The 22,211-nt window shown below is 38.2% G+C and overlaps 3 protein-coding genes across 3 annotated transcripts; all 3 read right to left on the bottom strand.

The window, feature by feature from the left end:
* Positions 1-341: 341 nt before the first annotated feature.
* LOC121524067 (gap junction alpha-9 protein-like) lies at positions 342-2,063 on the bottom strand. Its single transcript, XM_041809249.1, has one exon. The coding sequence runs from the start codon at positions 1,818-1,820 to the stop codon at positions 342-344; it is 1,479 nt and encodes a 492-aa protein (XP_041665183.1). The 5' UTR covers positions 1,821-2,063.
* Positions 2,064-10,198: 8,135 nt separating this feature from the next.
* On the bottom strand, positions 10,199-19,020 carry LOC121524002 (serine/arginine-rich splicing factor 10-like). Its single transcript, XM_041809156.1, has 6 exons — positions 18,872-19,020; positions 15,700-15,804; positions 14,665-14,768; positions 12,769-12,949; positions 12,634-12,687; positions 10,199-12,205 (listed from the first exon to the last, which is right to left on the bottom strand). Exons 1-6 carry the CDS (start codon positions 18,934-18,936, stop codon positions 11,977-11,979), a joined length of 738 nt encoding a protein of 245 aa, XP_041665090.1. The 5' UTR covers positions 18,937-19,020; the 3' UTR covers positions 10,199-11,976.
* Positions 19,021-19,284: 264 nt separating this feature from the next.
* Positions 19,285-22,118, bottom strand: LOC121523742 (fatty acid-binding protein, liver-like). The gene is made up of 3 exons (XM_041808762.1): positions 21,744-22,118; positions 19,670-19,759; positions 19,285-19,559 (listed from the first exon to the last, which is right to left on the bottom strand). Exons 1-3 carry the CDS (start codon positions 22,116-22,118, stop codon positions 19,509-19,511), a joined length of 516 nt encoding a protein of 171 aa, XP_041664696.1. The 3' UTR covers positions 19,285-19,508.
* Between the last annotated feature and the right edge of the window lie 93 nt (positions 22,119-22,211).

Raw genomic sequence — 22,211 nt, forward strand, 5'->3', positions numbered from 1 at the left:
ATTTGGACAGTGCTGCTGCACACATTGAAATCATTAAAAACTCACCAGACCTGAAAATTAGAGAAAAAAAAACACTCTGTTGTGCTTTGATCACCGATTTATTTCAGAAGTACATGTTGGATTGCAACAAACTTTCAAAATGAATATAGATAACTTTTTAAATATGTTTAGAAAAAGGCTGCTCCATAGTGTGGGGAGCATAATCTTTATAGACGTCAGTAACAAAGGCTCTGTGAGTTCTACTGTCTTTCTGAGAACTTAAAATGCATAAATGCATCGTATCGTACTGCAGCATCTCTTTGAGAGATTGTTGCCTCATTGGCATGCAGACCGTCTATTGTTTATATCTGCAGGTCAGTTGGGGCTCGTCTGCTGCTGGCGCTGCTCCCCGCTGACACTCTGCGGTTTGGAGAGGACATGGTGGGGCTGTTGCTTTCCCGGCTGTGTCGAGACATAGAGCTCAGCTCCCCTGAAGAGTCTTCGCTCTGCGACCTGCTCGACCTTTTAACGTCTGCTTTAAAGAACATCCTCGATCTGGCGCCGCCACCGCCAAACTTCATTTCTCTCCCGGGGTAAGAGTCTCCGCTGTCTGAGCTGGTCCCCTCCATCAGAGTGGAGCAATTCCATGGCGGACTGACCTTCCGTGACTTCCTGTCATAGCTAGCTGCACAGGATGTGTCTGCTACAGGGAAGGTGGGATACTCCGAGCTCTCACAGTCCATGTCCTCATGTTGGGACTGCTCCTCTGCCTCGTCTTGTTTGTCTGCAGGAGGAGAGTGCGTGTCACTACCCGTTCTGTTGGAGTTGCTGTTCTGCTCTGTGGGGCTCGGCACCCCCTCCTTGATGTCCTTTTGGCTCTCTGGTTGTTCTCCAGTGTCTCCTTGTATTGGGACGAATGCAGAAGAGGCATTAAGAAGAGGGAAGTTGGGTCCATTGCCCTGCTTCTCCAACAGTAACGTGTACCCACATGGAGCTGTGGGGATTGTAGTTTTGCGACTCACAGTTGTGCCCATGCCCACTTGATGCACAACTGATTCCTTTTTAGGCTTACTGACATAAAAATCATCTTTATCGTCCTTCAGATGGGGGTAGTACTCAAGGATGGCCTTCTTGATCTTTGTAAATCCTAAGTGTAACATCTCAAGAAGGCTGAGGAAGAGGGAGATGCAGGCGATCACCTGCATGAACATCATGAAAACGGTTTTCTCTGTGGGCCTGGAGACAAAGCAGTCAACCACATTTGGGCATGGCTCTCTCTCACACTTGTAAAGTGGCAGCAGACGGTGTCCATAGAGGACATACTGTCCAAACATAAATGTTACCTCGACAACAGCGCGAGTGACAACGTGAAGCATGTAAGTACACAACAGGGATCCTCTAAGCGGAGCTTTGCTTAGCTTCTGCTGCTCTAGCTGTCTTATCTCCTTCTCAATCCTCTTCCGCACCACCTCCACGTTCACCGCCTCCAGCTCCCGCCGCAGGTTTGCCTTCTTGTGGTGCCGCTCCTTCTCCAGAGCTCGCAGCTGGTAGATTGCATGTCCCATGTACACTAGTGAGGGTGAAGACACAAAGATCACTTGCAGAACCCAGTAACGAATGAGGGAAATAGGGAAGGCTTGGTCATAGCAGACGTTTCGACAGCCAGGTTGGTCCGTGTTGCAGATGAAGTCAGACTGCTCGTCGTTCCAGACGTCTTCTGCTGCTACGCCCAGCACCAGCATCCGGAAAATAAAGAGGATGGTCAGCCAGATCTTCCCCACCATGGTGGAGTGGATATGTACCTCCTCCAAAATCCCCCCAAGGAAGTTCCAGTCTCCCATTTTTTACTTTGGCAGTTCTGCAACAAAAGACGTAAAAAAAAAGTTCAGCTTGTCAGAAGAGTCTGACCAATGATGGAGCTTTGATATTTAGAAGTTTTAAGAACCCTCTTAACACTACATCAAACAATTTTCACATCAGTACATTTTATTTTCTTCCCTTTCATGTCAGTGTCAGACGTCTCAGCTTATTTTTCTTGTCTTCTCTGGATGAAAAGTTGGTTTACTGTCATGTCATGCTGTCATTTCCCGGACTAATTACGTAGGCAAGTAAAGCCTGATTCTATGTTTGTTTTGTGCTTTTGCAACACTGAGGATACAAGATAAATGTGTTGGGATCAGGAAAAAAAAGAGTAGTAACAATTTTACAGAAAAAATGTATTGCGGCATGTGTGTTAAGAGCTTTTGCAGTTGTTAATTATGTGAGAAGGTGCACAGAAAGGTCAGCCATGCATTCATTTCATTTTGACTGAAATTTAAAGGCCTGAGACACCCATATATTGTGCAGTCCTTTTCCAGAGTATTTCATGTATTTGTTACTGTACTAATGCAAATAGAGTTTTAATAACCAACCCTTCCTATGAAGTTAAAAACATTTAACATATAAAAACATTTAATGAGTTAACCTTGCCTTCAAGGTAAAGTAAGACAAATTTATTTATACACAGTCGCAGATTCAGGAAGTTTGAGAGGTAGGGCTGAAAATGATAAAAAAAAAAAAGTGGGCACCAGCTCACAAACGTTGTTATGCATTTATGGTGAAAACCTAGCTAAGATCAAATTGTTTTTATCATGTTATTAACCCATTAAATCATTATGAAGAACATAGATGAGGAATTATTTGTTTCGAAAAGATACACAAGGTAGAATTTCAGTGGAATTAACTCCATTTTGGCTATTTATTGCATTTTCTCCACTACTGGACATGAGCCACAGCCTTTTTGTCAAATTTTGCCCACATAGAGAGTATCCCGAGTGCTCTTTATTGTGTTTATCTACCATAAAGGTATCCAAAAGGGCACTTTTGCTTAATTTTTTCAAACATTAAGGCACCAGGGGTGCGATTGCCTCCTTGTCCACCCTCTGAGTCCATCAGTGTTTTTACTGTTGGTGGATTTGGTTTAGTGAGGGAGTCAGCCTCCTTTAACACCCTTCGTAAAACAAGATTAAAACCAAGATGGTTTTAAGGAAGATAAAAGTAAGAACATAGCAGATCAGTAAAAATATGGTGAGTAAAAGAAAGATAAAATAATTAACCTCCAATGACTAAAAATACAGTCTGTAAAAACATCATAGAAATGTGCCAAGAAAGACAAGATCAAGAAAAAATAAAGCCCATAAAAAAACAGAATTGTGCACCTACATTATCTGAGCTGTATTGCCATGACTTGTTGATCTCACTGATGGCTACAGGAACAAAGCTGTATCACCTGGTTTTACGGACCAGTACTTTCTACCTACATCCTGACCAGAGGAGCTGAAATTCACCTTGTAAAGAGTGGGGGCCATATTGAAAATTGACCCAGCTATCCTCTGTAACTGGTATAAAGAGATTTCTGGCTTTTCTGTGACTCCCCATTTGGCCAACAGGACCTTTTCACTATGATAAAGACAGGACAGGTGCCCAGGCCACGACACCGAGCAAAACGATAGAATAAGAAACGTTTGTGTCAATATAAATATGACTCAGTTTCTTATGATGCACAGTCTGGTTTATAGATGGACTAATACTGACTCTAAAGTACTGTTTACCAGCCTTGAGTCTGGGACCCCCAGGGGATGATGCCAAAGATCTCAGATCTTAACTAAATCATGATAAAGCTCATATTTGATGGTTTATACAAAGGTCCTTTGGTAAGAGAAACATGCGCAGTCCTATTTTTCTAAAGCTGAGACTGGTACAAAACATTAAGGTTTAGAAACATATGATAAATGCAGTCTTAACAAAGACCCCTTCACTGTTACATACTTGTGCAGAGCTTTCACAGATTAAAAATTAGCTTGTCAGTGCCCTCTAGTGGACACACTTCTGAAAAGATGACACTGATGCAGTGCCAAACAGTTTCTACTCTATCATTTACAACTTTTTGCTCTCGAAGCTCAACAAACAATTACCAATCCATGCCTTATTTTTGTGTGTGAGAAAGTTTTTCAATAAGTAAAGTGTCGGGAAAAAAATGACAGCTAATACCAAACCTCTTCATGTGAGAACCAGTGGTAAGAGAGCATTCATTAACTCATGTACTGTTTATGCCTGCGGCCCTGGCTGATATTGGTACTGAGGCCGGATGTTTTCGGGTTGTCCACACTGTAAAAACAAATATATGGGCACAATGTACTATGGATTAGAAACGTTTCGCAGCTTTTTTGAGGGGCCAAACTTAAGACTTTATGTTGCGTCTCAGTTTAGATAACATAACATTTTGTACAATTTCATAGTACCTGTGTACAATGACAATACATTATTCTGATTCTGATGCTGAGAAGTCATAATTTGTTTCTTAAACATGAATCAAGTTGGACTTTTTACAATGCATCAGTCTGTTTTTATAGACATCTGTCAATCAGGGCCATTATTTTGAAAGCAAAATCTCAAGAATGCTTAAAATGGTCGAAAGATTTTCTTCAAACTTTGCACTAATGCTCGCCCTGACTGTGATTCTAGTTTTGGAGGTCAAAGGCCAAGGTCACTGGGCCTTATGTTCATCCCTTGCTTCTACAAAGTGCACTAACGCAGAAGCAACCAGCGACAATACACTCATAGTCACCAGAGGACATCTCCCACTAACATTTCACTGTAAAAATCCAACTTGATTAATGCTGAGTGAACAAATTATGACTTTTATAACTGAGCAGGTGGACACAAACCTTTTTACTGAGTTTCCTAAACTATGTAAGATAAATACCAAGTGAAAATATAGATTTAAGTTGAGCCAACATTGAATTGCAGCTTGGTTTAAAAAGCTGGCACAACTTTTTTAGTTAATCATGTTTGTGTCCTTCTTGAAATCAGTTCTTCTACTTTAATCTGTTTAAACCAAAGTAACTTAACTGATACTTGACTGAATAATCTTGTACTTTTTTCCAACTCTGTTGACTTTACAACAGTGCATAAAGAGTAGGGATACACAATATTGTCTGCATGACATCTGTATTTGCTGATACTAGCTTAAAAAGTGGTATCAGCAGATATGCGTCCAATTGGACCTGAAGCACTTGATGGCACTTACTGATGTTGTTTCTTCTTGTCTAGATCATTGCTTGTGTTGTTCTTGCTCTCAAATGTACGTCGCTTTGGAGAAAAGCGTCTGCCAAATGACATTGTAACATTGTAACATTGTAACATTGAAAATTTCCGCAGATATTTATAGTCGATATCGATATTGGCTAGAATTAATTTGTAAATATCTACAAAAATCCAACATTGTGCATCCCTCATAACAGAGGCGTGACTTTACCTGAAACACCAGGTTAGAGAGCCGTGGTCTCATGTTGTTATACCCAATAACGAAAGATCATATTCGACTCCTACAACTCCTCAGTAGATACACAGTACTTAGAGTTAACTTTAAATCAAATACTTTTTGCTTTCACTTGAATTTATTATAGACTAGTACTTTTACTAGAGTACAACAGGCGTGTACTTTTCTCACCCCTGGTGATATCAAACATTTAGCTTTTAACTGTTCTCTTATTTCCTTTTCAATTTATAGCAAGTTCCTTTTCCGTGGTTAAGTTCACATCATAATCTTTGCTCTGAGGTTATTTAAATTTCTGTTAAAATAAAAGCAGCTTCATATCCAAACAGGAAGTCAATGGCCCTGTGTGTAAGACCAGTCCAAAATGAAACAGAATCAGTTTTAAATGCAAAACAGTCAGATTTTAAAATGTGACCAAAAGGAAGGATTAATCATATTTAACTTCAGAACTTCTGCGATCATTGATGATTTAATTTTTTGTGTTTGACAGCTGTAATTCTCATGTTTTTGTTTCAATTCCATTCCTGTGAACTTGTCAAAATACTTTGAGTGGTTTTTTTACAACTTACCACATATGCCGACTCTGGCTTGTTGATGAACTGATTAGATTCTGGAGGTGAAAGGTCAAGGTCACTGGGCCTCATGTAAGATTTCTACCACATAAACCACCCTAGGCCTTCCTCTTGACCCACAACAGTCTATCACTGTGTTTAGTTCATAGAAGCAGAGAACCACCAGGTGCTTCAGTTAACTTTATAAACAATTTCACACTTACATCCTGTTCTTATTACCCCAAAACCAACACATTTTAGATGGAAGTATACTTTCTTGTTGCCTTTAATCACACATCTACATTATACTGGGTTTCATAAACTAGTTTTTAAAAAACAAGCTCCCTATATGCAACTAAATCAGTGTCATCTACTGCAGAATAAAGACAGTCTTTGTGATTTTTATACATTTTTGTGATGGTACTTTATCTGTTTTAAAGACAGATTTTGAACACATACATTCATCATATACTCTTGTTTTATTGCATGTGTTTTATGGCATGATTTAAAGATCAATATTTCTATTGCTAAGAATAATGTTTTGAATTATTTTCAGTTCACCAAATCAAAACAGGACCCTTACCCTTCAGACACCCTTAAATCTACTCTAGTACAAATCCCTTTAGTGTTAAATTGTTGTATTAAGGTAAGTAAGAGGCCATTAAGTAGCTTTATCCTCAAATATATTTCTAAAAGTTGCAATTGGTAATCATTAGACATTAAAAATCATATCACATGATTAAATAGACATCAATAAATGAAAATGACTACATTATTTATAAGGGAAAGGTGTTTTACCAGAACATGGGAGAGGAAAAACATAACAATAAAAGCTGATACTTGATGTTGAATGAAACTGTCATGCATTTATTTTGAAAGGAGTAAACGTACCTCTCATCTCTGATATGAAAAGTCTCAAAAAGGCCTTTGGCACTTCTGCTGCTGCTGCTGCTACTGCTGAACACAACCCTACAAACACATATTTTATCCTTCTTTAAGATAAGATTAAAAAAATGAGTCCCTGATGGGAGAGATTTTAGTCCACACTGCTGGTAAAACTGGACAATAACAAACTGTTCCCTGCTGCCTTCAGCTGAACGGAAGTTCTGACCAGAGAGAGGCCAATCGATGCCGTTTGCCGTGCTCTGTTGCCATTTCCCTTGCAGCACTGTGATGGACCGACTGCCAGCTCCCTGCATGTCGTCAAGGGTGAAACGTGTTGCGTGTTTGTGGCTGGACTCAGAGGACCCTGGACTGGTTTAGTCCTTTGAATTCACAAAATGGTCAAAAGGTCATAAATGGTGCACTGGGTTGTTTCCTCTTGTCTGTGGGGCTGTGAAGCTGAAGGAAAATATACGCTATAATCAGCCTCTAGAGTGGATCAATACTGTGATTCTATATCATATCCTGCAGTCAGGATTATGCTACAATGATCTAAACTGTTCTCAGAAGTGTCTACAGAGCCTGGGACAAAGATCAGCAACAAAATACCCATGAGCACCACTGCTGGGGTAATGGCAACCTGACTTTAATCGCCTTTACCTTTAAATAAACTTGGACTTTTTAATCCAACTATTTGGCCAATTAGTCAAAAAAATGCATCTGCAAACATTCAAGTTGTTTAAATCCCTTTCTCTTGCAAACTTTCTTCCTTTCCAGCATCTCAATACTGAAAACAGTAGGCCTATTACTATATTTGTTTTAGCCAGCAGTGTTCAGTATTTAGGAGACTTTATGTGAGTTTGTAATTTAACAAATCAAATAAAGACATCTTCATGGGGTTTTATAGCATAGCTTTTTCAGACATTTTAGAGGTGACTGGGTGCCAACAAAAGTGACGTTCAGGCTCTAAAACTATGATATCACTGTAAAGTCAAACATACACAGCTGGACAAACTCTCCTTTCCAACAGCAGTTCATAACTGGTGGGTCGGGACCTAAAAGTGGGTCTCAAATGTACACCAGCTGGACTGTTTTATATATCCATTGCATGGAATATGTTCAACATTCAAAAGGGAAATGTCCCCATTAAAGTGTTTGGGAAGGGCAGAACTTTTAAAGAAATCCTCTGAATGTGATTGGACAAACATTCTGTCACATTCATAACAACAGACTCTGCAGGCAGAGTAATGTGCATCATTACATTTCAAAAAGCATCAAGTACTGAGAGCAAAAATTTTTTAAAAGTCAAAATGAAGAAGCTCGGGCTTTCTGTCAGTGACTGGAAACTGGCCACACAGTGAGAGAATGACTCTACATTATATCACAAAACAGCTGTTGTATTTCACTTTACTATAAAAGTGTGCATTTACCTAAACAGCCTGGTTGGATTCTTATTTTCTCATGTCACTGCACATGAAGGAAGGTCAGATTCTACTGTGCAAGCCCCTTTGGGTATCAAGAGAGGCGACTCAGTATGCACTATTGCAGTAAACTTTAATGAAGTTAATTCATAGTCCAGTGTAGTGATACTCAACACGTGGCTCTTTTATGTCTTAATTTAACAGAGAAACTTCGACCTCAGAAATTATCCATTGAAAGTCACATTAATCAGTTTATTTCCCACACTTATGCACTAGGCTTTAATTGTCAAACTTCATTATCAACCTTTTGTGCAGTTTTTGCCTCTTTTATTCTGCTTTATGCTATTTGAAGTTTTTCCCTTTTCACAGTTTTTGCCCATTTAAGCTGCCTTTTGCCATTAAATGCTACCTTTTTCCCCATGTTTGCCTATTTTTGCCACTCTTTGTGGCTTTTTGCCCATTTTGGTAACTTTTCACTCTTTACCTCCTCCAAGGAGGTTATGTGATCGGCAGGGTTTGTTCATTAGTTAGCAACATAACTCAAAAAGTTATAGATGGATTTTGATGAAATTTTCAGGAAATGTCAGAAATGGCATAAAGAAGAACTGATTCGATTTTGGGAGTGATCTGGATCACCGTCTGGATCCAGGAATTTTTTAAAGGATTTGTTACTATTGGGAGATAGGGCTAATGGTGAAGGTCTGTGCTCTTCGAGTGCTTTTCTAGTTTTTGCAGTTTCTTGACCATTTTTGCCAACTGTCACTCAGTTTTTGTCACATCTCATCCATTTCTATCACTTTTCCCCCAGTTTTGGCCATTTAATGCCAATTTCCCCCCAATCACCCATTTCAGTCACTTTTTTGCCAGCTTTAACTTATTTTTTTTCCACCTCTTTGGATTGTGGCTCTAGCAATTGTATTTTTTAACAATTTTGCTCTTTGGTTGAGCAGAGTTGAGTAACACTGGTCTAGTGATTTTAACCCTACTTAAGAAAATTTTAACCAAAGTAACTGTGCTTTTACTTGAGTACAGTAGTCTTTTACTTTTCCATCTCTCTTTAACACATTTCATTGATTAATATTTCATTCATGATTCCTCACTAAGGACATGTTGGTGGGTCTTGAAGGTGGACCAGCTGAGAACCACTGGTCTTCATCCCTCGTAAAATCCCACCAGTAAGTATTCACTTGTGTTTTCCAGCCCTCATATCAGGATTTCCTCACCCAACAGCTCACATTCCTCTCGTGCTGCCACTGTGCTTGTTTAATCGATGGGATTTTTTTCAATATACTAATCAATAGGGCATGTCCGATTTCACACATGGTTGCTTCTTCACTGTGAATCTAATTTAAGTTGTTCCTCCGAGCTGCTGATCCATTAAAAGGAAATCAATGAGCCTGGCTGGACGGACTAACTGTACCAGTCTCATGTAGCTCTACTTTTACCTAAGACTCAATTATCGGACGTTAGAGAATCTCAGTTACCCCTGCTTTTTCTTTCTCTTGCTCTTATGAACCTCAGTCTAATAAATTAAAAACTGAAGTCACACAGTTTCCTTATACTGAATGTTACCCATTTATTACTCAAAATAACAGCTTCTTCCTACTAAAGATAGATTAAGAGAACAAAACATGCAGTGACAAGATTCTTGGAAAAACCACCAACACAGCCGTAAACAGCAATAAGAAACTTTTCCACCTCTTTCAACAAAAATCAGAAATGTTCCAAAAATAAAATCGCTTTTAGAGGGTTACAGAAAACCGCACAAAAACCAAAAAAAAAAAAAAAGCCTTAGTTTGTGGTTTAAGTCACCAGTGGAGAACATCTAACATTTTAACAGACTGTAGCAGCATTTCTGTGCATTTTAGCCCCTTTACTGAAATACTACTACATTTTTAAGTAAATATACTCTGGTTTTCTCAGACAGGCACTGACCATCACCATAGCACTGAAAAGTTTGACTTTAAAGCTGATGAGTTTATTTATGGTGTCAAAACAGACGTAAAAGTGAAACAGATTCCTCCAAGTCACAAAAGCAGCAAGAGAAGTGTAAGCAAGAAAGCTTTATTCAGTCATTTTAATGCCTCAAACTGCTGCCATGAGCAAAGTCTCTAACAAGGGAATAAAACACACATTTTACTTTTTATGCATTTTTCCAAAATTATATTTTCGTCATGTGATACCTTTGACCTTTGAAGACAGCAACATGAGATTAGTTGTCATCAAACACTGCATGGGTGTCAATTTAACTCTGCTGGAGCCATAGAGGCTCCAATCCTCAGAGCACTGGACACAGGTTCAAATCCTGATCCTGGCATGTCACTCTCTGCGTATTTCCTGTTTCTCTTTAGCTATCCCATCTAATAAACGCAAAAATTCCCCAAACAAACAAATAGTATACGTATGCATAGGACAAGACAAGCAAAAAGATAGCAGTTACTGCTTTGTCCACAGTGGGCGCCAAAACCAACAAATCAGAAGTTCCTTGCAGGAGCTTCAAGTCTGCCTCTGATTTTTGTTACAGGTTAATTTCCATGAAGTAATTATTGAAGAATGATTCAGGTCAAAATCAAATGAAACCTGACAGAAAGAGGAAAAATCAAGAAGTACTGACAGTAAAATCTGGTATATGAGAGGCACTTTTAATGCCTTTATTTCATCTTTAAAGTTGAGTGTATAAAATATGAAGACATGAACCATTATTGCATCAAAAGCAGCCGTCATCACACATGACACGCAACCTGACGTGACTAAAATTGTCTCCAGCAGTTGTATCCCTATTTGATGCTTGTTGCACCACTTTTTAACAGCTTTTCTCCCTCATTAGATTATAATCCTGCATTTACCATAAACATGGGTTTAACGATCATAAAATAAAGCCTCTGTTGTGCTGATTTTAGGGATGGAAAATATTTGGCAATCTTTAATGTGTCAATATTTACAGAATTATCTTACACGATACTGATATAGAAATGTAGTTCACATTTCTTCAGAGTTTAAGGAATAAGCATTAACAAAGACGACTATGGCTGATATGGATCTGTTGGTGCTGCCTAAAACTAAAAATATTGGCAGCTATTTACATATTTGCCCACATTAACTAAGCTAGCTGATTTGGTTTAAAAAGAAATCTTCAGTTCAGACATAAAGAGACAAAAGGAAGTAGACTGAGTGACTCAAGGATGTAGGTCTATACTTCACAACTATCAAAGACTGAGAGCTCAACTACTGTAAGCTAGCTAGAGCGCTAACTCCACATGGAGAGAGCAGACAGTACATGAACATGTGTGATGTGGACTTTGCTGAAATCATCAAACAGGAAGACAGTTCCCGTTTTCTTTCAAGGAGACATGCCAAACAGGGTGCAACTTATATTCCAGATTTTGGGATACCCTCCTGCTGCGGATAAAGGTCAATAGTTGAATAAAAAGGATGACGTTTATGATTGTGATAAAATACACAGAAATGCTGGTTTGGTAGGTCAACAAACTGGATTCCTTTTAAAATACTGAATGTGTTTTATTTTTTCTGGAAAATGCATAGGGGTTAGAAGGAAAAAAAAATCAGTAACCACATATAAAAAAGGCTAAGTCCTGGCCGACTACCACTGAACACAGATATCGACTGTTTCTTATTCCCTTCAGGGGGAAACGCACCAAAACACTTTTATAAAACGGAGCAGAGGACCATTATTGTTCTTAAAAACAGAGCTGCAGAAAAACAAAACTTCTCTATAAATGGTTCAGTGGATGTTACATTCAAACAAAAGACCGACTCGGGGTCCAGCTGACATAATAACAGAGAGACGGGGAGCAGATACGTTTATCTAGCGACCTCCTGATTTACGCCCAGCCCAGGATCTGGACCGGGAGCGTGAACGAGAACGGGATCTTGATGCGGAGCGGGACCTGGAGTGGGACGGGGAGCGGGTGTGGTGCACTTTTTCCTCTGTGTAATGGGAGGTCGACGCTGGGTTGACGTTTTCTCGAGGAGACGCGGACTTGGAGCGTGAGCGAGATCTGCCTCTGGACTCTCTGCGAGGCCTCTGCTTGTACCTGAGGACAAATGAGACCGATTACACAATTATGCCATTTTTAAAAATCTGTATGGAATATTACACATTAAAATAATCTAGTTTTCTTTGGTATGAAGATGAAAAGTTTAAAAGAGCATGACAGGGTGCATATATATATCTTGAATGCATCTAGCATGTATAAACGGAGTAGTTCAGAGCTGTATCGATGGCTGATTAGAGATGTTTGTCCTTAGCGGGACAAAGATACCACCCTCATGTCTCACATGTCATTGTTCATGTTTTGAGAGCCCTACTCTAGAAAAGAGAGAGTAGAGGACTAATTGCTTTGACTGCTGTCTTCATTGATGAAACTTTTGTAAAGTTTTCTTTGTCTTGGATCATGGCCCTCTCCTCTCTGCCACCTAAACAAGTGCATAAACATTAACCATCCTATCAAAGAATTTGTACCGGTCGTCTTCACGGCTCCTGCTTCTTCCTCTCCCATATGCCCGCCCTCGTGACCTGAAGACAGAAATCAAAAACGTTACCCTCTCCGCAGAGAAACACTAGAAATATCACCACTAGAATTAAAGACAGACTCACTCTCTGGGACTCTCAGATCTTCTACGGTGTCGATCATAAGACGGGCTCCTTGATCTGTAGCGATCGTAACGGTCGTAGCTGCGGCTGCGTGAACGTCTGCGTCGGCTGTCCCGATCGTAGTCGTCGTATCGAGAGGATCTACCTGGAGAACGCCGCTCCTTTGATTTCATCTGGTTAGGAGCTGATGTGGGGAAAAAAAGAGCAGCATAAGAAGAGTGGACAGGAAATATTAATTATTTACATGATCCTGATAAAGTGAAGGCTGTTAAACAGATATCATTAACTTTATTCTCAATTAATATTTATTTCATTTATTATAAAATAATCCTGCTTCACTTAAATTGTTGTGCAGTTAACAAAGAACCCTATATGACCAGTGTAGGAGGCAAAACAATGAAACAGTGGTGCAGTCAATAGTCACTCATAGTAAATATACACTGAATGACAAAGGGTACAAACTGCTGCTGCACTGTTAACAATCAATATTAATTTATGTAATGTACTGTACATCTGGTTATACTAATGAGTTAGAGGAAGAGTTCATGTGCACTCCAACAGTTACACAACAAATATATGATTCATTTGTCTTTACATGAGGCGCTCTAGAGGAATTCCTAACTCTTTATTATGACTATCTGAATGAGCCATCATCTTTAAATAATACACTTAAATGCAGCAGTTTCTAAAAATAATGAGAAAGTGTCAAAACAAACTTTATATCCTTAAACACTTTCTAATTCTTTGTTTCTTACAGTTTTATCTTTAACCTTGTCGGACCAGAAGTTCACAGTGAATATAAGATTATCGTTCACTCTTCTAATCTCTCAACACTCTCTGCCCCATCACTTCAATTAACCCCCTGAATATAATAAAGGAGCAAACAATAAGTCCATAACTGCTAACTGCTAAAAGCGATAGATGCTCAAGTGCTACAAACTATCTTAGATCACAGACAACGCAAGACCATGAAACAGTGCTTGTGTTTTTAATTTGTTATTGTGACTCATCCTGCTGCAATTTAAAATGTGATCTGGCGCTTATTCTTAATTATTGTTTGTTTTAACATATTGTCTATTATTTGTCTCTTGAATACGTATTATTTATGACGTGTGCTGCTGACCTCTTGGCCAGGTCGCCCTTGTGAAGGAGATCTCAATCTCAGTGGGTTTTATCTGGTTAAATAAAGGTGCAATAAAAATACAATAAAATAAAAAATCAAGTATTAGGGCAACTGGTCAAGTTGTCCTACGTCTTGGGTCACATGGCCCACAGATTGGGCCCTCTGACCTTCTGGGAAGGAGGAGGTCAGCTTGTCCTGGGGACAGGCAACCCCAAAATATTACTTCCTCAGCTAACCAGACATAAAATGTACAAATTATAATCCAAGCATTAATTGTCAATGGTCAAATCAGGAGGATTACACCCTTTCTGAAACTTTTTCTGGCCATCAGTTTGTGCCCTCAAGCTCAGGCTCTTGTGTTATGCAGCAGGACAGCAACCTGAAACATACCAGCAACTCCAAATTAAGGTTTTGGAGTGGCCAAGTAAAAGTCCAGACTTAAATCCAGTTGACATAGGGCCAGATAGGTTTTGATTTTTTTCCCCTTAATAAATAGAATCATTTAGAAACTGCCATTTTGTATTTACTTGGGTTGTCTTTGTGAGATATTAAAATTGCTTTGATAATCTGAAACATTACACTGTGATATTTTTTTTTTTTTTTTTTTTTTAACACTGGAGATTCTGCAGGATAAGTCAGAGCAGTTATTTACAAACTATCTGATTGTCTTAACAGCAGAAAATGTCATAGGTGTCTGCTGCTGTTGGAATTAAAAGGCTATAACTGAGCAAAAGTAATGGCAGGTGTTTGTTGTTGTGCATCATAATAATACTCACTCTTCCTGTCGCCCTGTGCAAACTGGATTTCAATTTGCCGGCCGCACACCCACTTCCTGTCCAGGCTGTGAAGGGCATCTTCTGCATCGCGTACATCTTCAAATGTTCTGGCTGGTTAAGGGTTTGTTTTCTCATGTGTTTGGTAAGGCCACACAAACTCAAATAAAGCTCTGGGTTCCTTTTTTTCTCAGAACTATCAAATAAAGTAGGAGCAAATTTCCCCTAACATAACATTACACAGAAACATTGTTAAAGATGTATGACATTCAGATGACATTTTCTTTAAATTTGTGTGGCCTGATTAAAAAAAAAAAAAAAAAACATGTAAAACTTAGCATAAGTACATAATATGTACTAACAAGCAATAAAATACACCATTTATGTAGAGATAAAAGATGAAGCAAGTTTTTCAAACATCAAAATAGTGTGGGGAATCAGGACTACAAATATAAAAACAAATCAAACACATCAACAGCTGATTAAAGTGCTTTGATTACGATTAAAGTGTCATCGACATCACAGGGAAAGCTCATTTTGAAGTCAAATTTGTGGATGTGTCTTGGGAGGATACAAAATAAATCAGACTTGTTACCTTTGGCTTGACTTTGAACTTCATCTTGATCTTTACACTCTTTAATCGACTCCCACAGAGACTTGGGGGTTTTCCTGCTTGCCTTTTCCTCTTTAAAACTCTTTTCTTTTCCCAATTCTTTGCCGCCATTTCCAAGCTTTGTCTCCGTTCCCTTTTCCTCTTCATGCTTTACTTTTCTCTTTTCAACCTTTTCCCTCCCTCTGATCCTGAAGGTCTTTGTGACTTGTCTTTACAGCTACTCTACACGGGTCTTTGTTACTCTTTGTGGCCGGTTTCCACAACTGGATGCTTTAACATTTTCTGAAGCAATAACAGAGAAATACGTGTATTAGATATTCAATCAGATCATATACAAGAAATAAAAGCACATCTTCTCTGCTGCAAGAAAATGGAAATAGTTAGAAAGCACAAACATTTAAAAAAGACTCATTGGGAAAGGATATTGAATGTATGCAAATCCTCTTGGTTGACGTGTATAGAAGTCAAGTGGGATGTAGACATCTACTATCGGCCCATAGCGGCCAAACTCACGCCGCAAATCCTCAGGCCTGAACACCGTAAATACAAGTATGACTCATCTGACCATCACTCTACCCACATCATCAACCAGAAATAACAGCTGGGAGAGCAGCTCATGAGACAGCTACAGGGACAGTTCATCCCAAAACACAACAAAACTTACCTGTTGATCCTGCACAAAAATGATATGAAATTCAGTGATTTTATCAGGTTAGACTGACGCTAGGGTTGCAGGGATTCACTATCACGGTATACAAGTAAAGCTGTAATACTGTGTGCACATTCATAATAAATGTGTGGATTTATATTCATGAATGTGTGTCCAAATGCCACAGTACTCAGTTTATATGGCTGTTAGCCATTAAGGCATCTTATTCATTGTTGTTTTAATGACAGTTAAGAGTTGAATGACTTTTCCAACAGTGGGAGAATTTTTAGTCATAAAATTGGTAACCATTTTATCCCTTCATGTTATCAAAATGGGTACCTCCATAGTTTTTACAAAAGTTTTACACGAATTATGGTGCTGACTAAACAGTGCTAAATACCCTATCATGGTTTTACTGAAAAATAAAGAAAAAAGACCTCAGTTTGTAGAGGCTGTGGGCGTTCAGTGGTGGAGACATTCACCTGGATGATCGGGGCAAACTCCTGCATTCACATATCAAAGTGCTAGAAACTAACACCAAATTGCTCCCACTGCTGCGTCACCATCTTTATGTGAATTACGTTAAAACTGATGGACATTTTAATAGCTTCTTCTGCCATCACTGTGTGAAAGTGGTGTTGCAGGTAAGCACAAAAAAATTGCTTTGAGTAGTCCAGAGACCATTCCTCAGCACATGACGGTCATCTCATCTCATGTCTTGTAAACCGTGATACTTAAACATTACAACCCCAGCTGCTGCTCATAAAGACGTCTTTAATTTTTAGTGTATTCTGTTTTATGACATCTGTTCTTGTGTTTTGGGGTGAACAGATCTTTTTACACTCTTTTGTTCAACATGCATTTCACTGTAAAACCCACTAACAGCTGTGAAACATCAGTAGATGCAGCACTGAGGCGGCATTCAGGTTAGAGTACATTCCTGATGAGTGTTTAAACCTAATTATGTTTAAGCGCACGAGTCAGTGTGTTACCCTGAAGACAAAATATATACATGACATGCTTTTAAAACATTCACTCGTGTTAAAGTTAATCCTTTGAAGAAATAATGTAAATTAGGTAACAAGTTTTAAAATATATTTTAGTCCAGGTATTATATGATATTAGAGCTCCAAATATTACATTTTAAAAAAACACTGAACCTGGTATGCTGTAATTCAAATAACACACATTTTCTTTCAGGGAAGGGCTTTCTTGTCATTTCTTAGTTCCTCTTTAAGTCTTTCATTTTGTTGTTGTTAACGATTATTTCCATGTCATGTTATGTGTTGCTGCTTCTACTCCTACATTATTGTGTTGATATTTTAGATTATGCAGCACTTTGTATTGCCTGTTCCAATAAGGACAACATAAATAATATTTTTTATCATCATGGCATGTTTTACCTGAACATTTTGGCCTGTTCTGATATATTCTTCACTATAAAAACGTATTTAGCTTTATCGCTGAATGCGTGGGTAATTATTCTAAGAGTTCGATGTATGACCTCTCCAACAAGGCCAGGAGATTTTAAAACCTGACAGCTGATATATCTGTGCTTCTGAATCTAAGTGTCATGATTCAGCCTAGAGGTTACACCAAACCGTAAAAAACTACAGCCTTAGCACTCCAGTTTTAATCAGCACTTGGCAACAAGGGCAAACCATTAATCACTTAAAGGATCAGGGAAAATCTGCTTGTGGTTGGTGATGTGCATGTGAACTATATTACAACATAATGTCCCTTTGTTTGGCTGTTACTGTTGGCATTTTAAGGTCCATAGCTGTGTTCACCTCCAAGTCTAACAATTACTTTTTACTTAAAAGAACAGGCATAAGTTTGCCCCGTTTCATTTGTCTCCTCATGTCCTCCATCATATTTCCTCAGTCGTACACAGTGAAAAAAAATAACATTTAAAGATGAATTTATCAGTAGTTTAATAGTTTTTGTAAGGTTTACTATGTTTCCTTTATAATCCATCTTTGATTTTTTTTATTGCCCATATTCGGCTATCGTCTTACAGCTCCATCACGTTTTTTCTCTCCTTTATTTCAATGCTTTGTTACTTTAACTATCTTTCCAGACCAGCCTTTTGCATCTTTAACTTTTCCTTTAATTTGCCTTTATTGTTGTTCCTGCCTTTGCTCCGTTTGTCAAATAACTTTGTAAACATATTTCTTAAAGATATTACTTTTGTTTTAGTACTATTTATAGATACCAATGTTAGAAACAGGCCACAGCAGATTGCATTAGCCAGATACTTAATAAAGTAGCTCTAAACCGGAAGGTCAGGACCTAAAAGTGGATCACAAATAAATATATGTGACTAAAACTGATGTATGGAAGCCCTAAGTAGATATAAACCCTCATATTTAATACCACACTGTCTTGGTTACAACAAGCAAGTTTTGGTTGTTTCCTCAAGCTCTCAGCTTATTTATCTTGCGATAATAATGCTGGTTTTCCAATGATAATGTGTTAATTTCTCAAAATGTCTTCAAAACGCATTAAATAAGTTCATAAATATTAATGTAAGTACACTAATGAGCCAAAAAGATCTTCTTTTGTTAAAAATAAGTCTAACATAATGAAATTTATAAATAATTTATTTCTTAACAGCAAACATTGGTATTAAATTGTATAACACTGTAAAGGTGAGCTCATTTAAAAACATGAAGACGTGCACGAGCAGCGTGCGTAAGTAACGCGACGCAAACAAAGAGACGTTAACAGCAGCCACGTAATTATTGCGTTATATTTTATCAGATTTTAAGTGAACTGCATTGCTGCTTGTTAAAAATCTCCTAAAGCATTTCCGCACAGTTTTAATGTAACAGGAGGTTTCGACGAGCGTGCTAACATGAGCTAATAAGCTACGTCAGCTAGCTTAGCCGCTGTAATATGAGTTAGTTAGCATTACTGTAATTAATCTTGTTAGAAAGTGGACTCACCTGGACTCATCGGAGATGTTTCGGACAAACAAAGACGTATTTGGAGGCCTCATGTATCTGGCCATAAAGTTACACTCACTCACAGGAAGAAAATTTGGGGGTGAATGGAAAATCTGCAGCGAAAGAATGTGGGACGCATGCGCACTGAGAAGGCGCCTTTCTGTTCTTCTTTGTGGAACAAAAATCAGGTATGACAACCCACAGCGCCATCTGTCGCTTCAGCCTCAGTAGTAGAACGTGAACCACAGGATAAAAAACAAAGATGTTCAATTTGATAATTCATGTTCTTATGTATTTATTGGTGAAGAAACTGACGGTAGATACATCAGTTACTGGAACCTACATTCTACATAAGTGAGTCAAAAATGACCCATGAAAAAACCAATGCATTTCTGTCATTTTGGTTATTGATATTCACTTGTTTTGCAATCATTATGATATTTTGTATCTTACAGAAGATCTCACTTATAAACTGTATTTTTTACTTTTCACTTAACATTGGAACCAGAACACATAAACCACAAGAAAACAGCCTTATTGGGCAATTTTTTAAAAAGTTTTTTTTTTTTTACATGGACTCCTGCTTAAAGTTAAGAAAGTGGGATCAGTTAGTAGATGTTGATGGTCCAGGTGTTGATCAGATCCGTTTGCTTTTGCTGATGAAAGTCACAGAGCCAGCAGTCATGGTCTGGAAAAGAAATAATAAATCAAAAACAAAACATGTTCACATCAAACTCTCAAATTTTCTCAAAACTGAAGAGAAGATTTTTTTTTAAAAAGAAAAATGAAACAACTGACTTCAACCATTTCATCCCCAATGATCTCTCGGACAGAGGTGAACTTCTCAGTCTGGGTAATCAGCTTCCCCTCCTCTTCTCTGACAGTGCACTGGATAACACACATACAAAACATTATATCAGGAAATAATTTAAGATTTTTTTTTTTTTTTGCCACAATGCCTGATAATTATTGTATTTTTATCATACTATATTTTGATGAATTTTCTTAGAATCCTTTACATATTTTCATGTAATAATTGTAATAATTTACATATAACTTCAATGTAAAATTGGGGGAATTTGATGACAAAAGTATGGGAATTTTTGGGTGAATTTTACAAGGGTGAATATGCTTTAAAATTTTCAGGAAGTGCGTGACAATTTTCTGGAACTTACATGCAATTTTGGGGGAAATTTTTTATTGGAAGTTCAGGTTTCGCTGAAAGAGTGAGGGAATATTTGAAACATTATTGGAGTACGTTTTATGTGACATGTTGAAAATATGTTTGAAGAATTTCACATACATTTTAGGGAAGTTGTAGATTTTGCGATATTTCCAAGAAATTCAGAACTTTCTAGTGGAAATTTAGCTGATGCTTGGCCTTTACAATCCATTATCAAGATCACATACAAATGCCTCCTCCATACCTCTCTCTATGACTGACATAATCTCTGACTGACTGAGAATCCCAAACAATTCACCAACTGGCTGACACAGTCAATATGCTCTGAAACCGACCCAGTGCTGCATTTTCTGCAGAAAAAGGAGCCTCCGGATATTAGCAGACATCATTATGGTGAAATATAGTAAAAAAAAAAAAAAAAAAAAAAAAAATATGTTCAAAGATGAGGCAGATGTTTTAAAAATAATCCTGTCCTACTTGTCCCAAATAAATAGGAGGAACTAGAAATGCATTCCAAACAAAAGCTCAGGTCTCAGGAGGTTAAGATGGCTTTTGTCATATTTCCAACCCCACTGGCATCAACCGAGTGATCTATTTTTCTTTAAATTTCTGTCTAAAAACGTATTACCACATCTTAAAGCTGAGGGACTATGGACCAACAGAGTCCTAAATGTATACAGTGAGGATAAACAGAAACTCTTCATATTGGCCAAAAATAGCCAGAGAGAAAGTTCAAACAATGCTCAAAAGTCTTAGAGGGGATATATATCTCTTTTAACTTTAAAACACAATCCCCTGTGTTTTGGTCAAAATGTCATATAGATTAAGCACCAGAGGAGGTTTTTGACCCTGTATAACCCACCCTTTAACAAGCTTTATCGGAGTCGTCTTGTCTGTTGTGTCTCTAAATGAGCACCCTCTCACCCCGCCCCTCTCCAGGAGGGTGACATGAGCTGTGTGCTTCCTCGTTCACGGGTGGAGATTTATGGGTGGAGATACCAGACACCATGACACCAGATACCAGGTGAGAGGCAGGTATTATTACGTCACAAGAAGGCAGACTCTGAACAGACCATCAGATTTTGCTTTCAGCCACAGGAGCACCACAAACAAATGAGTTAGGTTGTTTTATTTCACATTTTGTAGGTATGTAGATACTGCAGAGACCAAATTATACATGCAAAGATACTGAAAATGTTTTTTGAATGATGTGTCCCTTTTGGCAAGAACATTTGTGCAAAAATTAGACATGGAAGTGCTTTAAGAGTCTAGTTTCAATTTCTAATTTCAAAGTTATTAGTACATCATTTTTTCATCCAATAAAAATCTTCTAATAAGAACCTTTTATATAACAGTAAAGTGCCTAAATTTAAATTCAAGCCTTTAATGTCAGCTATATGAATTATTCTAACACCCTTTATACTGGGCTAATCAAGTAGTCTCTGAAAAATGATAGCTTGTGAAGGATACTGCAACATATCATTAAGGGCATAAAATAACATTGATATTAAAAGTTTTACAAATACGGTGCACTCTCTATTACAGTAAGGAATAATACAGTTCAAAATTATGCAGTCTGGTGTTACAGAGTTGAACTCTTAGCTTAAAATTGCACCTAAACCAGACAGTGTCACAGCTACCACAGTTTTAACTCTGTTCCAGTCATAATCGATGAGAGGCTTGGTTTACCTTAAACTTCCTGCCATCCACAGCAGTCATCTCCGTGTCCTTCCCGATGGTGAACGAGTGGACTTTAGTGACAATGGGGGTCTTTACTGTGTAGATGAAGTCTTTCCCGTTCTGCTCTATCACTATCACCGGCTTGTTCTCCCCTCGCATTTTGACCATCATCTCAGGTGCACCTTGAAGACACGTAAAAAAAGATCTCAGCATGCATGTGCACATGAATGATATGAATATTAAACAATTCTTACCAATTGTTCTTAAGAAATCTGTGACATTTTCTTCATGATAAACTTTCCATGTGCCGTTAAAGTCCATGCCTGCAGCTTGCTGCCTGAGGATGTTTGAGGATGTTTGTTGGTCTTGTTGTCTTTCTCTCATCAAACCCTGCTGGTTGTTATGTTGGGGAGTTCTACTCCCTGTTATCTGAGCTGACGTTTCCACCAGGAGCCGCAAAGGTGTATCATCTTTACA

The sequence above is a fragment of the Cheilinus undulatus genome, linkage group 16 (assembly GCF_018320785.1).
Source record: "Cheilinus undulatus linkage group 16, ASM1832078v1, whole genome shotgun sequence".
Taxonomy (NCBI): domain Eukaryota; kingdom Metazoa; phylum Chordata; class Actinopteri; order Labriformes; family Labridae; genus Cheilinus; species Cheilinus undulatus.

What these genes read in the sequence shown, in the direction of transcription:
- LOC121524067 (XM_041809249.1), bottom strand. Translation starts at nt 1,820, where the DNA reads ATGGGAGACTGGAACTTCCTTGGGGGGATTTTGGAGGAGGTACATATC.
- LOC121524002 (XM_041809156.1), bottom strand. Translation starts at nt 18,936, where the DNA reads ATGGCCAGATACATGAGGCCTCCAAATACGTCTTTGTTTGTCCGAAAC. An exon ending in AGAGGATTTGCATACATTCA is followed by an intron (nt 14,769 to 15,699) that starts ATATCCTTTCCC and finishes ACCAGCCAGAAC; the next exon opens with ATTTGAAGATGTACGCGATG. An exon ending in AGGAGCCGTGAAGACGACCG is followed by an intron (nt 12,206 to 12,633) that starts GTACAAATTCTT and finishes ATTTGTCCTCAG; the next exon opens with GTACAAGCAGAGGCCTCGCA.
- LOC121523742 (XM_041808762.1), bottom strand. Translation starts at nt 22,118, where the DNA reads ATGAGAGAAAGACAACAAGACCAACAAACATCCTCAAACATCCTCAGG. An exon ending in TGGATGGCAGGAAGTTTAAG is followed by an intron (nt 19,760 to 21,743) that starts GTAAACCAAGCC and finishes TGTGTTATCCAG; the next exon opens with TGCACTGTCAGAGAAGAGGA. An exon ending in TTGGGGATGAAATGGTTGAA is followed by an intron (nt 19,560 to 19,669) that starts GTCAGTTGTTTC and finishes TTTCTTTTCCAG; the next exon opens with ACCATGACTGCTGGCTCTGT.